Source organism: Glycine max, chromosome 6, assembly GCF_000004515.6.
Source record: "Glycine max cultivar Williams 82 chromosome 6, Glycine_max_v4.0, whole genome shotgun sequence".
Taxonomy (NCBI): Eukaryota; Viridiplantae; Streptophyta; class Magnoliopsida; order Fabales; family Fabaceae; genus Glycine; species Glycine max.
In genome coordinates, this window is record NC_038242.2 from 47,346,666 (window position 1) to 47,364,697 (window position 18,032).

Genomic DNA, 18,032 nt, shown 5'->3' on the forward strand with positions numbered 1-18,032 from the left:
AATCATCAATCCATACCAAATCAAATCAAATGAACAAAATCAAATCAAATGAACCACATGACACGTACAATAATAATTTATAAAACCACTATCACACACATTTGTTCGTGAATCAAAGTCACTACTTACTCATTTCCTTTCAACAGAAAAAAAGGCAACAATAACAATTCCACTCTCTAATTAATTTACAATTTCTTTTGGGCATTTTATCGAACATTGTACGATAAAACTTAAAAACTACTCGAAAAAGAGAAAAAACAAAAACAAAAAACACAATTTCGATGGCAGCGATTGGGGATGTTGTTGTTCGTAGCTTCTATTATTTCTCTTTCATTAATCAACGATCATACAATTACAATTTACAAACACCTTTTCTATTATTATTATTATTACTATTATTGTTATCGTTGTTTTTGCATAATTTTATTCTTCTTCTTCATTTTCCTCCCTAATGTCTACTCCAATTGCATTAATTATTGCTTTTTGTTGTTCCCCAAATCTAACCGTTCATCTCAATCACAGACTCTCATTTCAAGAGTAAAATTGGAACACCTTCAATTATTTCCCCTAGAGAGAGAGTGGATGAAATGTTAGAGAGAGAAACTCTGAATTCACGCGTCCAGCTACCCCTTTTGGCTCTGATTTTGCTTTCCGTGTTCTTCGAGGGTTTTTGGTTTCTGGGTTGTTTCTGATTTTGGGGTTTTGGGTTTCTCTGGAACAAAAATAGTTCAATTTTGTTGTTGGGGTTTTGTGAGTAAAAAGCTTGATATTTGTGTATGGAGGGTGTTTCTGAAGGAGAGAAGAAGAAGGAGCCAGTGGAAGGAGAGAATAAGAGCAAGCGCAAAATGAAGACGGCTTCACAGTTGGAAGTTCTGGAAAAAGCCTATGCTGGTCAGTGAAAAAAATTCAGCCATTTTTTTTGTGCACCTCTTTTGTGTGTTGTTTGTTTAAATTGTGATTCGTGGTGTGAGTTTATGTTGAAATGTGAGATTGTGTGTGTGTGTGGGGGGGGGGGGGGGGGGGGTTTGATTTGTGGTGAGAATTTATACTGAAATGTGAGATTTTGTGTAATGCGGTTCTGCATTGTGTGGTTCAGCGGAGGCTTACCCTTCGGAGGCTTTGCGGGCTGAGCTATCCGTGAAGCTGAGTCTGTCTGATCGTCAATTGCAGATGTGGTTCTGTCACCGGAGACTGAAGGACCGAAATGCCAAGAAGCTGCAAAATGATTCATCCCTTGCGGGGGCTCCGGCGGTGGGTGAGGAGGGTGTTGAGCAAGTGACAGGGGCTGATGTTGGGCGTGATTGTGGTTTAGCTTCTGGGCCATTCGATCATCTGGATTCGCGGAAAATTGTTCCTCGGCCTGGGATGACGGCCTTTCCTAGTATGGGAGCTGGATTGCCAGCAGTGGTGGGCAGCAGTTACTATGAACCACCTCAGAACATGGATGTGCTGCAAGTTGTTGCATTTGTGGAAAGACAGTTGGGGGAGCCGATAAGAGAAGATGGACCCATCCTGGGGATGGAATTTGATTCTTTGCCGCCGGATGCATTTGGTGCACCAATAGGTAAACTTGACTTTCTAATTGCAGGACTTCTAAATTTTGCCATGCCATATGTAATGATATTGCAAAAGGGTGGGAATGAGGCTATTTTATACTGTAAAAAAATATTTGTATTTTCATGCTCCTGGCTTAGTCAGGTATGAATTCCAATGAGACTGAGAGATGGGCATCTTGTTGCTAGTGCTAGTAAACATAATATATACCAATTATATTCATATAATTCACGGCTATACATGTCAATGCATAGTAAGATAAATAAATAAAAAATATATCCATTTTAATGCAAGAAAACGCGATAGTGAAATAGAAATGCAGACATACAGGCGCTACCCCGCCTGTGTTTCCGCCAGTGTACTGTGTACTATGAAGTTGATATGGATACATCATACATGCATCACTGTGTCTGCCTATGGTGTGTTGCCAACAAGGGTCGCTCGTGCAATTGGGCAATTAGCAAAATCAGCTGGTACAGAAGGCCTTGTTGCAGGTTGGAAAATGTTGTTATATAATAATGCTCAATTAATTGTTAATAATAATAATTAACAATAATATACAATAGTGCTATGATGATGATAATAATAATAGTATAATCACAACATTAACTGAAAAGTGAGGGAAATCAAACAAAGTAGTGTTGGGGAATGAACGGGAAATAGATGAGAAGCTGATACATGTTCGCAAGGGTTATTTTAATATATAGTAAATAGATAATCTTTTATTAGTTACTGCTATGTTTTAGCTTGTTCTTCTCTCTCTTCTTTGCCAATAGTCGGATCTCGTCCATTATTCATAAGCATCAATGTCATGACCAAATTTGAATCAAGATATATCCATTTCAATCAGCATCAATAATTCAATATTGATGAATGGCAAGAAAGAAAAAAAGGACAGCTGTTTTATGTATTTGAAAATAAGGGTAATACATTGTTGATTATATTGTAACTCATGCCATTTTATCCACTTCCCAGACAATGGAATGGAAATTTCCATTCCATCATGAAGTATTCAAGTATCCAAACAATGGAACAATGGAGAGTTGTTTTTATTCTATTTTGTTCCATTCCATTCCACTTTGTTTTATTATGCATTGCTCCTTACACTTAGATATTCTAATGAACCACCCTAAGGATCTTACCTGATTGTGAGTTCAAGGTTGTCAGAAAGCGAGTAATGGGCCTAACTCAACCCTAAAAAACCGGCTTATAAGGTGAGGATTGATCTCCACTTATATAGATTATCTCGGCACTATCTTTAGTCAATGTAGGACTTCAACATGTCCCTGTTTGCCCATGGCTACCCGCCATGTGGGACTTTCAACACCCCCCCTCTATTTAGGGGTGACCACAATTTAGGTGGCTTTTTTCAACATCCCCCTCACGCTTAAGGCTACCTGCTTAGAGCGTGACAAACACAGGGACCCGTTTAGGATAGGCTCTGATGCCATTTTAGAGAGTGAGTAATGGGCCTAACTCAATCCTACAAAATCGGCTTATAAGGTGAAGATTGCTCCTCACTTATATAGTTAATCTTGCAATGTGGGACTTTCAACTCACCCCCTCTATCTAGGGGTGACCATAATTTAGGGGGCTTTTTCCAACAAAGGTCATACATGATATTTGCATTGTTAGACTAGTATAGGGTATGTATGAACTGAATGAATTAACTTATTTTTGTTGCTTTTAAGTGTATGATTCCTATGGATTAATGTGCATTTAAATGGATAATTTTCATAGCTTATTAGACCAAGCAAACCTACCAGCTTTATATAGGTGAAAATTTAAATTTAGTTGCTTATGAAAATGCTCTTGTCATGCAAGTAAACTTTAACAATGCATTTGAATGAGTCAGTCTTCATCTGGATTTGATTGGGTAATTGTTCATTTTAGTTGTGGCACATTTATTGGTTAATTTGAAGAGAATGATATCTATTTAAAAGTTTTCAAAGCATTATCTCCCTTTTGATAACAGGTATTTGGCATTTTTTTGTTGTAAGTAATAGAGTGCCATAACTCACTGCATTTTGGCCCTGAGAATATGATTTTTACGGTCAGTAATCACTCGAGCTCTTCAAAGGTTTAGAAACTGAATTTGGAAATTGGAAAGGGCGCATTAGAAGTAGAACACATTTTTGTCAATGTTGTACATGAGAGAACTTTGGTTAGTGCTTGTTTTGTATGGATTTGGTTAGTTGAAGTCTTTTTTGCAGCCAATAATCACTTTTAGGCTCTTAAAAGATTTAGTTCATGTTTGATTCAACTTATTTTCTAGAGATAATCACTTTTTTTTTTTGTTAGCTTTCCAAGAGAACTTTCAAAAAAGAAGTGAATATTTCCTGAAATTAATCTTTTCCAAACATGCACTTAAGGTGCATTTTGATAAGCTTTGAAAAAGTTCTCTTATATTACAACTATTTTCTAGATTTTTTTTCCTCCCAGAGGCTACTATTTTAGCTTTTAAGAGAAGCACTAGAACACTTGTTTTACTTTCTGAAATGCTTGTCCAATATCAAGTTTTCTTTACTAGAAAATGTTTTTCCTTTGCAAAAGCACAACATATATTCTTGTCAATGTTGTGCATGCCAGATGTTTGGTAAACTTGTTTCAGTTGGCATGACTTTGTGCTGTAATTACTACTGTTGAACCCTCAGCAATATTTTCTATTATTTCAGGGATAGTGACAATGGGGCAACACAGGCAATGTGGAGGTCCTTTTGAGGCGAAAATTTATGAACAACTGGACAAGGTTATATTTCTTTTATTCTTTTTCTCTTTCTGCAGTTTCACAGTTTTAAACAAATCTTTTTGAATAATGTAGCAGTAGTACTACTTTAAAAGTCATTAGGTTACAACTGTGGTTTGTACTAGTGCATGCTTGGTTCAGCTTACTATAGAGAAATAATCACTTTTTTTTGTTACTGGTTAAATATTGTACCAAGCATGCTACTAGTTAAATATTCTATTTCATTTGTATCTTGATTATCTCCTTCGTTTGTTGTAATTATATACCTTATCTAGGTGAAAAACATATTTTATATGCATATTTATGGCTTGGCTGAAAAGTTCATTATCTAGGATGTTTCAAGGACTCTGCACGAATACCAATTTATTCCAGAGAAGCCATCTGTTAGAAATGAGACATATGAGAGAGTTGCCCCCTCTATCCACTATAGTTCCCTTGATGGCATTCCACATTCTAGGACTTTATTATCTAGTGGACGATCTTTCCTCAATGGGAATGAATCTGCACCTTATGGATACGGAATTCAAGGTCATTTACCTGGTCTAAATCTTTTGTCTCGGCAAGGTAGGCAGAATCATCTTTTGCCATCTGCTTCAGGAGAAAATGATGGCATTCCACGAAAGAACCCATTTGTTGATGTAACAGCTGACATTCATAATGGGGCTCACCCAATAACTCTGATTGACAGCCCTCTAATGCCATCTGACGGGAGGGTTATCCACGTAGAGGAATTATCAAGGCTTCAAAGGAAGCGAAAGGTATCTAATGCTCGAATCCAACATGATTTATCACTAGACAATGGTTGCTCATTGATTTGTCTTCTTTGTAGAATGATGACACTAAAATGCAACAAGAACTTGAAGCACAAGAGAGAAAAAATAGAAAAGAGCTTGAAAAACAGGATATTCTAAGGCAAAAGGTTTGAGTCAGTCTATTTTTTCCCCTTTAATGAATATATTTGTTCTGTAGCTGATATTGTTTTGCCATACATCAAGAGAGAAGAACAAACAAAGAAAGAAATGGAGAGACATGAACGTGAAAGGCAGAAGGAAGAGGAAAGGTTATTGCGTGAAAGGCAGAAGGAAGAGGAAAGGCTATTGCGTGAGAGACAGCGAGAGGAGGAGAGGTACCAAAGAGAACAGAGGCGTGAACAGGAACGGCGGCAGAAGTTTTTACAGAAGGAATCAATCAGAGTATGTAAGATTGATCTGTCAATTTATTCTGATCTGTTATGTGAAAATTAGTAAAGCTTATGTTATTTGTTCTTGCAGGCTGAGAAACTGAGACAGAAGGAAGAACTACGCAGGGAGAAAGAGGCAGCCAGGATCAAAGCTGCCAATGAGAGAGCTATTGCTCGCAGAATTGCTAAAGAATCAATAGAACTTATTGAAGATGAACGCCTGGAACTCATGGAGTTAGCTGCATCAAAGAAGGAACTCTCTTCGATACTGGCTCTTGACTATGAAACTATTCAAAATCTTGAATTCTATCGAGGTAAATAATTTGCTTAAATTTTCTGCTTGCTTAAGATTGGGCAGTTTGGTAACTGAAGCGCTCAAATTAGAATCTGTTTTGTGCCATTTTTGTCATGCTGATCTGCTTAGCTTCTAACTCATTTTGAAAGCAGTTTTTTTTTTAGTCAGCAGTGAAATTGAAGTTTGTATATGCTGCAAATTGACTTGATACCTGAAAAAAATTGTGTGAAAAGGGAATAATATCAAAAGTATCTTCTTTCAGAGGGGGCATCTAATTCATTTTGAGTATATACATTAATATTTGTATTAAAAAGGGGATGCCTTTTGTTCACAAGGAGATTAAAGGTTATTGTGATCAAAACAGCTTATAATCAGAATCTTAATAGATGGGCTTTGGGGGCGCGGGGAGGGGAATTTTTTTTTATCATTAATTTAGACCAAACATGCACTGGTTTTTCAGATGGACGGGCATCCTTCCCACCCAAGTCTGTACAGTTGAAAAGAATATTTTCAATTAAACCTTGGTCAGATTCTGATGAGAACGTGGGTAATCTTCTGATGGTAAGATTTTTTTCTCATTTTTTTTTTGGATTTTCTTATTAGTAGATGAAATTTGTTGAGACTCTGATTTTATTACTGTCGGCGAGGCTAACCATAGTTGTGAAAAAAACTATCTCCCTTCACCAATATAAAATCTGCAACCTAGTTATGGTTGGTTCAAATTTATTGTATTTTGTGATAAATGACTCATTTTATTTTCTGCATGGTCTTGCTTTCTTGTAGATTGTATTGTTATTGAACAATGTGACCTGCTCACTCACCACTTGGGAAATTTTCTTTTGTCATTTGTGTTAGCTCTGCCTCACTGGTCCATCAAATACCTGGATTGAGCCTGTAATTGTGCTTAGTTTTTATTATGAAGATGTTTATTGTCCTCATTCATTAAAGCTATTAAACTATACCAATATTTTCAAAATATAAAATTAATTCTTTTTATTGCATTTAGTAACTATATGTGGTTTACTGAATTTTCTCTCAACTGTGATGAATATAAATGCTTTGTATTTAGGTTTGGAGGTTCTTGATTACCTTTGCTGATGTTCTTGGAATATGGCCATTTACCGTGGATGAACTTATACAAGCTTTTCATGACCATGTAAGTATACTTTTCTCCACCCGATTTTGCCAGGTTATCTCTTTCTTTAAGATCCCTATTCAAGGTCTTGTTTGTCCTAAAATTATTCCTTGAACTTATGATTTCTGATAGAGATAGAAAAGAGAAGCTAATGCTGAAAATCATGTCTCAACTCACCTACACCATGGATTCAATATTTATCTAATGAATGAATATATTAAATACGAAGATTCAGTTTTCCTGATTACCATATTTACTTGATGCACTGAACCTAGATATTACAATGAGCCTTGACATACTTACATGTTTCTAACAAAGCTTTGTGATGATGGATCTATATTTGCTCTCTTAATAATGCAGGACCCAAGGTTGTTAGGTGAGATTCATATTGCACTTCTGAAATCCATTATAAAAGATATTGAAGATGTTGCAAGAACACCCTCTACTGGGTTAGGATGCAACCAACACAGTGTTACAAACTCTGGTGGGGGGCATCCACAGGTAGTTGAAGGGGTGAGTAATTTTTTTTCATCCCTCCAGCTTTTAAATATATTATCTGTTTTGTTCTTCCCTTCTCAACCCAAAAAAACTTGTTTGGAATCTATTGTCAGGCCTATCTGTGGGGTTTTGATATAAGAAATTGGCAGCGGCATTTAAATCCCTTAACATGGCCAGAGATTTTGCGACAATTTGCTTTGTCAGCAGGATTTGGGCCCCAATTGAAGAAACTGAGTATTGAGCAGGTGCATCCTTGCAATAATAATGAGGTATTTTTTCCCCCACCATTCATCACTATTGCTTTCAATTAAAAATTTATTGTCAGCCATTGTATTTATGATATACCGAAGGGGACTGTTAAGGGTGATGACAGAGGCCGTTGAAGGTTTATGTTACAAAAAATGAAAGGCAGGCTTGATCTATTAGTAGCTTGTAAGCATAGGCAGTCATATTTTTCTCTTTGAGATGGTTATGTTTTTAGTAGGGTGTATACTGTATAGGAAGTTACTGAAAGATGTTTCTTGAAAAGTGTAGTTTGCAAATTTGTGTTTCTATTGAAGGAGGAGACTCTTGTTAGGGGGAAAACCTGTGTTTGTTGTATATACCTAAATCTGCCCTAAATAACACATTACATCAATTATTATTCAAAATTCAGTGTCTTCATTTCTTGAGTCGAACAATTTACCATCTGCAATGATTAACTTTTTTGTCACTTTTGAGAACTTGCATTTTACACATGTCATGAGGAAAAAGTCTTTTACAAACAGTTATGTGGTTCCTTTTTTATTTAAATCTATTAAACCAATGCCTTGTCCAAAAAATTGAACTTGCATAAAAAAAAAAGCATTGGAGGATGAGCCTTGGGGCAATGATAAGGTTACTGCCACCTTGTGACCGGGAAGTTCTTGGGTTTAAATCCTGAAAAAGTCTCCCTGTTTATGCTGCACATTTAGGTGGAAACCTTGAGCATCAAGTTGCCCTTTTTTGTCTGTGGTCCCTAACATTATAATTTGGAAAAATGCTAACCTGGTTAAGGAATCAAAAGTACAAAGTGTTTTTGTTAAAAAGTGTAATAGTACACTCATGATTTCCAATGCAACCATCCAATAAAAACTTTCTATTCATTGATTCCTTAACCATTGCCCTTAGGCACTGGTTAGTTGTACATTTATTAAATGTTAAATTGTAGTTTTTTAAGTATAAATAAAAGATTGGGCAGGTTGATCCAAATGTTGCTACTTTATAATTACTCATGAACATACATTTTCAAATATTTTCTCAATATAATCAATGTTGCTATGCTATGTGCACTGGTGCACCCTACTTTGGTTGCATCCGATTTGCGTCATCATCATCATGCAATAAAGTCGGTTATACATTTGCATTTATTACATATTTTTATTGATCAAATACAATGTCAAGAAACAGAAAAATGAAAGGTATTTAACTTGTTACTTCTGAATTGGGGGGAGGGGGGATCTGAATCACCTCTCTCCCATTCTGAAGCAGGAGAATTTTGAGGAAATTACTCTATAAATTTCAGAAGAATGATTGATGAAATATAGCACATATTTGCTTGTCATGTTTGTGAATTTGTAAATTGTGTTCATAATTGGTATTTGTGTTGTTTTTGAAAATAATTTTTCTAAGCATTCCATAACAAAAGGGATATTAATTTCATTTCTTTGGTTTTGTTGTTGGGTTTTTTTCTCAATCCCCTTCTGGGTTGCAAGTGCAGGGCAATGATGGTAGAGATATAATTTCTAATCTACGCAGTGGAGCAGCTGTTGAAAATGCTGTTGCTATTATGCAAGAGAAGGGATTATCTAACCCCAGAAGATCTAGGCATTGTTTGACACCTGGAACTGTTAAATTTGCTGCATTTCATGTCCTTTCTCTTGAAGGAAGCAAAGGCCTTAATATATTAGAAGTTGCAGACAAGATTCAGGTATAACTATTCTACTGGATGTCTTATTCATAATCTCATGTTAATGATTAAATTTTCTTCATTTTTTTTTGTTTATCTAGAAATCTGGACTTCGTGATCTTACAACAAGCAAAACACCAGAGGCTTCTATTTCTGCTGCTTTGTCTAGGGATACAAAACTATTTGAAAGGACAGCTCCTTCAACATATTGTGTACGTCCTGCATATAGAAAGGACCCAGCTGATTCTGAAGCAATTTATTCTGGTGCCAGGGAAAGAATCAGGATGTTCAAAAGTGGATTTGTGGAGGCAGAAGCTGCTGATAATGGTGAAAGGGATGAAGATTCTGAAAGCGATATGGAAGAAGATCCCGAGATTGATGATTTAGGAACTGAAACAAATGCAAAAAAGGAGAGTTCCAATTATGAGGGATTTAATGCAGACTCTGAGATGAGAAATAGAAAGGACAGCGTTGAGGTTTTGCAAACTCATGATACTAGCCTTGAGAAAGTGGGTGAGGATTTAGCTTCAATTGTTGCCAAAGACTTTAATGAACATAAAGATGTTAGTACCTCTAGTGGAATTGCTGTTTGCAACAATGATGTGGTTGATCCTAATGTCAAAGGAATAGCTGTTGATGAAAGCATTCCAGGTGAACCATGGATACAAGGGCTTACAGAGGGAGAGTACTCGGATCTTAGTGTAGTTGAGCGTCTTCATGCTCTTGTTGCTTTGATTGGTGTGGCAACTGAAGGAAATTCAATTCGTGTTGTACTTGAGGTATTTTCTTAGTTTTTTACTTTCTTTTATCTCCATTGTAGGTGGCCTTAAAACAACATATACAAGTGTGTGTGTGTGTGCGCGTGTGTGTGTGTGTGTGCGCGTGTGCACGCATGCGTGGGGTTTTCTGATGAGCAGTGTTTCAGGAACGTCTAGAAGCAGCAAATGCTTTAAAAAAGCAGATGTGGGCAGAAGCACAGCTTGATAAACGCCGTATCAAAGAGGATTACTTTGCTAAGATGCAGTCTGTCTCTTATTTGGACAAAACGAATGAGCTGACTGTTGTATTTCCCTCAGCAGATAGTAAACATAGCCCAGTGCTTATTGCTGATGATAAAAATAGTAAGGCTTTGCTCAATTCTCATGACCTGCATGAACAGAGCATTGAATTACAGGAAAATCAGAATCATCTTCAGAGTTCTCCATTAAAAGTCAATAAGCAGATGCAAGATTGTTCTACTGGCCCAGATAATTATTCTTTCCAACACTCAGGATATGTTGTTGAAAAATCAAGGTCAAATTTAAAGTCATACATTGGTCACTTGGCTGAGCAAACTTACATGTATAGGTCATTGCCTCTTGGTTTGGATCGAAGACGTAATCGATACTGGCAGTTCACAACATCTGCTCAAAATGATCCAGGTTGTGGCAGGATTTTTGTGGAGTTGAATGATGGTCGTTGGAAGTTGATTGATTCTGAAGAGGTATTGCTTCTATGAGGCTGAGTTGATCTTATACAATTTTCCAGTTGTCTTTGCATTTTCTTAGTAGCATCTTTTATGTTCTATCTTTACTCTGTGAAGCTTGATGTAGCTAATGCAGAAAATGTCTATTACTAATTACTAATGATTTGCATGTGGAAGTGGAAGCCATCACTTTTAATGCTACCAACTGCATAGATTATTAGCAAAGTTTTGTGATATCATTATTTCCTGTGTATCTATATATAAATCTTATTTTCATAGATGCTTAAAACTAGTTTTTCATTTCTTTTTTCGCCTCCTTGTATAAAATCTTATATATAAAGTCTTATTTCTGTTTATCCTCGATATTCTGTTGTGTTTGTTTTCTTCATTATTTTCCTTTTACATGCAGGGTTTTGATGCTTTATTGGCTTCTTTGGATGTACGTGGGATTAGGGAGTCCCACTTGCATATGATGTTGCAAAGAATTGAGACGTACTTCAAAGAATTTGTTAGAAAGAATGCCCAAAATGTTAACATGAGAATGCAAAATGGAGACCCTGTCGAGAGACTCAAGACAGAATCTGTTGAAATGGCTTCAAACCAAGATTGCAGTGCTAATATTCATGGTTCTTCCTCTGTATGCATTGATAATCTGGATGCATCAGAGACCTCAACATCTTTTGTGGTTCAGCTTGGAAGAAATGAAGCTGATAACAAAGATGCTTGTATGAGATATTGGGACTTTGAGAAATGGATGCGAAAGGAATGTCTAAATTTCTCAGTACTTTCTGCAATGAAGTTTGGGAAGAAGTGGTGCCACCAACTGCAGTCCATATGTGATTTGTGCCTTCATGCCTATTTCTCTGGGGGAGCTCCATGCTCTTCCTGCTGTAGAACCTTCAGTGCTTGTAAGAGCAACCCTAGTTCTTCCAAACATATTGTTCATTCTGAAGGCAAAGTGAAGATTGACATTGATTGTTTTCATGCTTCGTCCTCATTGTCTTTGAGGATCAGATTGCTCAAAATCTTATTGTCAATTGTTGAGGTGATAACCTTATATTATTTTTTCTTGACTGTGATTTGTGGATTAGTTAGATATATTTTCTTAATAGTTGTTTAGAATTTAGATAAGGTCTCTGTTTATTGTTTGTTTGAATTCACTGGAGCTGATAGTGTTTGGTTATGGGTTTTAGGTAACCCTTCCCCTAGAAGCTCTGCAACCTCTTTGGAGAGACAGCTGCAGGAAATCTTGGAGTACAAAGCTGGATGCTTCCTCATCAAGCGAAGACCTTCTTCAGGTTATAATCTGGTTCATCTTGATAGATCATGCTTTGGAACTTCCAGTTGGTTGCTAATGGTCTCAAGTTAAGCTCATCTTTGATCTTCCCATGTCTGTTGCAGACAGAAAGACTAACTAATGCTGTATCAATACCCTGTTTCCAATAGTGGGGTAGTGGTAATAATTCAATAAGGAGCTGGAAAATATTTAGATAATTAAGACCAAGAAAAATTTAGGGTCGTTGTTCTGGTTGAAAAATTACATTGTCATTTGATAAAACGGATAATGAGGAAGGACAATGCTGCTGGTAATTGTGGATAATAGCCTTCCCTTCAAGTCTTTGCAATTGAACTTCTAAGGAATAGAAGTTACTTCAACAGTATTCTTTTACCAAATTCAATGTTTTAAAAACTAAGCATGGGATTGAACTGGTGTGACCTTTGGGTCATGATTTGATTGATTCAACTGTTTGATTTTGTGGTTGAACTGGATAATGTTCAAACTGGATAGCCAGATCACATCTGGACTGTTCTTCCAGCCAGCTGGTGTGATCCAGTTGAAGATATGCCTAGTTGGCTAGTTATTGTGTTAGTCTAAACATTTTAAAATTTAATGTTGATGCTTTGTAGTGCTTCTTTTCTCAACACATTGTTTCATACAATCATACCTTATTGCTGACCATTTAAGGTTTTTGTTGTTCATCTTAATGTGTTTTCTTGTTTACTCCTTCATTTCTACCATGAAGTGGAATATGCATAGTTTATCTTGAGCTTTTTCATTTATTTGTTTACCCTGATACTGATGTGTAGGATATCATTTCTTTCTCAGATATTGACGGCATTGGAAGGTGCTATAAAGAGGGAGTATTTGGATTCAAACTATGAAACTACTTTTGAGCTGTTGGGTTTGTTTAGTGCTTCTGGATGTCACACTAAGGATTCCATTGATGGTGAAAGGATGTCTGTACTTCCATGGGTTCCATATACATCAGCTGCTGTAGCTCTAAGGCTCCTGCAACTTGATGCATGTATCTTTTACACCTCACAGCAGAAGCTGGAGTCTGAGAAGGATAAGAAAATTGGAATTGTGATGGTGAGTATTCTTCCTTTTCCTACTTTGATTGTGAACTATTGTGAAAATGTTAAAAGGGTTTGAGGAAAATAAACAAATATAACGTTGTTGTGCTCATACATCATTTAAAATGAAAAAAATTTGAAAGGCCTTCCAAAAGCCCTTAGGTGAGGGGGGTGAGGATAAAGAAAATGTTGCACTCCTCTCAGAAGGGTACAGTGGTACACTACTACTAATGTACTAGGTTTGGGAATATGTTTTTGTGCAGTCCAATCATTTTGACTTTGACCCAACACAATCTGATCTTTACCCAAATAATAGGCCAGTTTAAGATTTTGGACCATCCTCCTATTTAAAATTATGGCAAGGGGAACATGGTTGGTGAATGGAGGAAAAATAACTGAATGTAGTATTAAAAAACTGATTCAAAAGAAAAAGACAACTTTAAACTTATTATCTGTTCACTTGATGGAACTTTTGTAATATTCTGTGAAATTATGGTAGGACAATGTTCAGTTTAGCAAAATAAAGAGTGTAGGGTGTGTTATATCATTCTTTTTTTAGAGCAAGGAGAGGAATCTGAATTTCAGTAGGTTTGCCTTGCAAATGGATTTCTCTAGCATGACAACACTTGTAATCTTTGTATGCTTCTATAAGAAATTTAAGAAAAGAAGACAATAATTTGGCTGCAATTTTGTGGGAATCAGCCTATCATAATTTGCATATGTATTTTTAGTTTGAAGTTTGAATTTCCCTGACTTTTTGTTTCTCACTTCAGAAGCTTCCATCAAAACATGCTTCTGCCAGAAAATCTTACAATGCTGGTGCAATTGAAACTTCACATCAGGCTGAACGTGCTGTAGAGAACTGGGTTGATCTTGGAGCTGGTCTTACGAGCTGCAGCAGAGGACAAAGGACCCAACAGGGCCGTGGCCGTTCTCATGGTGGAAGAACATCATCAAAAAGGAGGGTGGTTAGTTCAAGATCCGGTTCTAAAAAGAGAAGTACTACCTCTAGAAGCAGGAAAATGGGAAAATTACTTGAATGGAAAGGGAGACCATGCAGACAAGGAGGAAATGCCCGTGGTCCTCGTAGCATTAGAAGCTGGCAGAAATCAGAAGCCAAGGTGGATGTGATCACTGGTGAGAGGGATACCCCAAAAGATGTCATGGAGGAAGCAGCTGGTATCTTTGTCCAAGAGGAGATTAATGAAGGTGAAATGGAAGCCGCTGCACTAAATGCTAGTAGTTCAGAGAGATCAGGCTATGAAGATGATGTTTATCAAGAAATAGGTGATGAGTATGATTATCTGGTGGACAATAATGATGGATATCAGGGTGTATTTAGTGGGAAGTCTGAGAACTTATTACATGGAAGCCACTATAATGTGGTTGGTAAGGAAGATATGGATATTGATGACAATGTTGACGATGATGATGACGACAACGGGAAAATTGATCTTGATGTTGAAGGTTACATAATTGGGGGCAACTCAGATGCAAGGGACAGGAAAGAAGAAAATGCAGAACAAAACATGGATCTGGATGGAGTTGGTTCTACATCATCAGACTATAGTGATTAATAGTATCAGTCATTGCAAGTGACTCCACAAGAGTATGTAGTTAAATTTTGAAGGTTTGTTTAGTAATGTAGGCCAGTGATTTGTGATATACTTTGTAGATTGCAAAATTATGAAAGAAAATGTTTCTCGTATTTTGAAAGAGAATATCCATCATCTGTGGTTCTCTCGGCTGTAGGTTGCATTCCACTGAGATTTAATTAAATTATTAATCTTTAGGTGGGTTCTTTTATGCTACGGAAAATCATAAACACAAAAAAGCGAGCCTAGTCTAACTATTCCTGTAACTAACAATTGGTATTAAATTTTCGATAATTTTTATATTTTTAGAATTATCCTTAAAATCAATAACATTTCATTCTTTTTACTTAATTATTACATCTTTACTTAAAAGATATTTGTGTAAAAACAAAAACAATTAATGCAGTAAATATTTAAGGAAAATATAAACAAAATTAAGACACTTTCCAAAAATTATAAAAATAAAATAAAAACTGGAAGGGACCGAAAAAGTTTTTAAGGCTATTAAGGTACAAATTTAGTGTTTTAAACCATAAAAAATTACTGTAAAAAAGCCATAATTTTTCTTTTTTGAAAAAATTAGCAGAGGCACCATTGAGATATTTGAAGTGGAAATAATTGGTTTTGTATTTTGTAGTCAAACAAAAATTTTCTTTTTATTTGATAATCGAAATCATAAGATCAATCTTTTCTTTTTGTCTCTTATTGAGTCAATTTTCCTTGATGAAGTGAAGAGATTGGTGATTACTATATATCACAAGGTAAGATCAATGTGGTGGTCGATGCTCTTTCGATGAGATACTCTTTACTAACCATGCTTGAAATTAAAATGCTTGGGTTTGATCACATAAAGGGGTTGTATGCTTGTGATGATGACTTTAGGTTGTTTGAATCGTGTGAGAAAATTGCTCAATGGATTCTTTAGGCATGAAGATTTTCATTTTCTATTTAAAGACAAAAGGTTGTGTGTGCCTAAGGGTTCTTTGTGTGAGTTGTTGATTAGAGAAGTTCATGAGGAAGGATTGGTGAGTCACTTTGGGGTTGACAAGACTTTGGACATTTTTCACCTGCATTTCTTTTGGTCTAAAATGAAACATGATGTTAATAATAATAAATATTGTTTCAAATGCATTGTATGTCATTAAGCTAAATCTAAGGTCTTAAATCATGCATTGTATACCCCTTTGTCTAATCCCACCTTTCCTTAAACCAACATATCCATAGATTTTGTACTTGGTCTTCCAATGTACGAGGGAGGCAAGGACTCTATTTTTGTTCTAGTTGATAGGTTCTCAAAGATGATTCACTTCATTCTTTGCCACAAAGTGAATGATGCTTGTGTGATAACAAACTTGTTCTTTAGAGTGGTGGTGTGCCTACATGGACTGACTACTAAGAAGAATTGCATTAGATAGAGATTTTGAGTTCCCAAGGTATTTTAGGATGATCTTATTGTAAAAAAAATTGTAAAAAATTATATTGAAAATATGATTTTAAAAAAATTGATTGTTACACATTTATTTTTAACTACTTGTATTTGCAGCGCATTTGTCTACAAAAATCATCAAGAAAAGAATATTAAATTATGTAAAAATTATAAAAAAAAATTAACAAGTAATTAATAAAATTTAAATAATTTCATCATCAGAATGGGTACGGGAATAGGTATGGGATGAGTAGTGACATCCCCGTCCTCGACCCTGATCCCAACCCTGATTAAAAAAGTCGGGTAATCCCCGAATCCGAACCCGTATCCGGTCAACTCGGGTATTTCTTGTCAAAATCGGGACGAGTTTGGGCGGATACCCACAGGTACGGGCTTCATTGCCATGCCTACCCATGCCATGTTTTCCATGAAATTTGCTTCACTTATATGCTTGATTTTCAACATATGATGACAAACCCTAATCTAAGCTTGGCATCCACTTAAGCAATGAAAGCCCTTAATTGCTCCTTTTCCATGTTTGTGATACTTGGATCCCAAGTTGAATACTTGATGTTTGTTATCTGTTTTCTCGACTTTGATCATGTTCTTCCTGTTCTCAATAAATTCATGAATATGAAACTTCTTGGAAGGTATCTCATTCCTTTGACGCTCATATTTCTCAATGATGGAGCATACCACTCTGGGATCTTGGGGCCAAGGGTTGGAAATGAGTCACGTTGAGTGAGTTCGGTTCAGCTTGACTTGATTTATTAATATTTAGTTCAATTTGAAGCTTGATTCAATCTCGACATGAATTTTTTTTGGCTCAAACTTGATTTAGTTCAAGCTTGCGAATTGTTCAGTCAACCCATTAGCTCAAGTCACATGAATCAAGATTCAATTTTTTAAAATCCTATACATTTCAGTTTTCAATTTATTAGTAGATTTTAGATTAAAAAAAATGATTGTTTAACTTTTTAAAAAAGATCAAACTAAATTTATTCTATTAGTTTTGTAAGGGCATAAGGTATGACAAAAAAACATAATTACAACCAAAGTGCATAAATAATAACTATCCCACCTTGCATATATAAAATAATAGAAAACTCAATTATAATTATATAAATTTAATATATATATATATATATAATATATATATATATATATATATATGTCAAGACAATTTATGAATCTAACAAGTCAAATTATATTTACAGTTTAAGTTCAATTAATTTATTTAACTAGCTCAATTTTTAATTCAAATTCAATTCATTTGATTCATAAATTAAATTCAACGATCTGGATATCAAATCAAGTTTTTAACTATTTTTAAATTTCTTTGGTTGATTATCACCCTAGGGTCAAGTCACTATTTCAACATTGCCATCATCATGCACAATCAAGCAGGCTTCAACTCCACACAACTTGGAAAGTTCAGAAGTTTTTTTTTTTAAGTACTTTCCTTCTGTGCATGAAAGTTGTCTTGCGAGATCTCTAATTTGAATTATATTTTAAGGCTATTCTTGCACGACCCATTTTCTACAAAACAACCACGTACATACAAAAATTGTCAACAATAAGATATATTATATATAGAACTTGGACTATATAGTATATAATTAAATTAACAAGACAAGATTTCAACAGTAATAATTTAAAAATTACATGGCAGAAGGAAGTAGAAACGAGGAGAACTTGAAAGAGGAGATCAAAGCCTAGGCAAGAAAGAGAGTGAGGAAAGAAGCAGAGGCGTGAGAAGCTGAGGTATGTTCTTAATGTTACCATTGGAAGCTGTTCTGTCTCCCAGCTTGCCCTCAGTGATATATATTTAACACAACCAAATCTATTCTCCAAGA

General features: G+C 35.7%; 1 protein-coding gene and 1 pseudogene across 3 annotated transcripts; one reads left to right on the forward strand and one right to left on the reverse strand.

Moving 5' to 3' along the window:
- Positions 1-26: 26 nt before the first annotated feature.
- On the forward strand, positions 27-14,863 carry LOC100797480 (homeobox-DDT domain protein RLT2). Of its 3 annotated transcripts, none has more exons than XM_006582238.4 (18): positions 27-891; positions 1,097-1,564; positions 4,230-4,303; positions 4,633-5,058; positions 5,130-5,219; positions 5,296-5,493; positions 5,572-5,794; positions 6,236-6,336; positions 6,845-6,931; positions 7,271-7,423; positions 7,522-7,677; positions 9,147-9,356; positions 9,437-10,114; positions 10,261-10,818; positions 11,210-11,845; positions 11,994-12,098; positions 12,908-13,171; positions 13,932-14,863. In XM_006582238.4, exons 1-18 carry the CDS (start codon positions 777-779, stop codon positions 14,730-14,732), a joined length of 5,343 nt encoding a protein of 1,780 aa, XP_006582301.1. In that variant the 5' UTR covers positions 27-776; the 3' UTR covers positions 14,733-14,863. The 3 variants fall into 3 exon arrangements, with proteins under 3 accessions (XP_006582301.1, XP_006582300.1, XP_006582302.1); XM_006582237.4 differs by having other exon boundaries at positions 29-891; positions 13,929-14,863; XM_006582239.3 differs by lacking the exon at positions 27-891 and having other exon boundaries at positions 1,426-1,564; positions 4,644-5,058; positions 13,929-14,863.
- A 1,664-nt stretch (positions 14,864-16,527) lies between these two features.
- LOC121175023 (agamous-like MADS-box protein AGL82) lies at positions 16,528-17,712 on the reverse strand (annotated as a pseudogene).
- Between the last annotated feature and the right edge of the window lie 320 nt (positions 17,713-18,032).

What these genes read in the sequence shown, in the direction of transcription:
- LOC100797480 (XM_006582237.4), top strand. Translation starts at nt 777, where the DNA reads ATGGAGGGTGTTTCTGAAGGAGAGAAGAAGAAGGAGCCAGTGGAAGGA. An exon ending in TTTATGAACAACTGGACAAG is followed by an intron (nt 4,304 to 4,632) that starts GTTATATTTCTT and finishes TTCATTATCTAG; the next exon opens with GATGTTTCAAGGACTCTGCA. An exon ending in CAATTCGTGTTGTACTTGAG is followed by an intron (nt 10,115 to 10,260) that starts GTATTTTCTTAG and finishes GCAGTGTTTCAG; the next exon opens with GAACGTCTAGAAGCAGCAAA.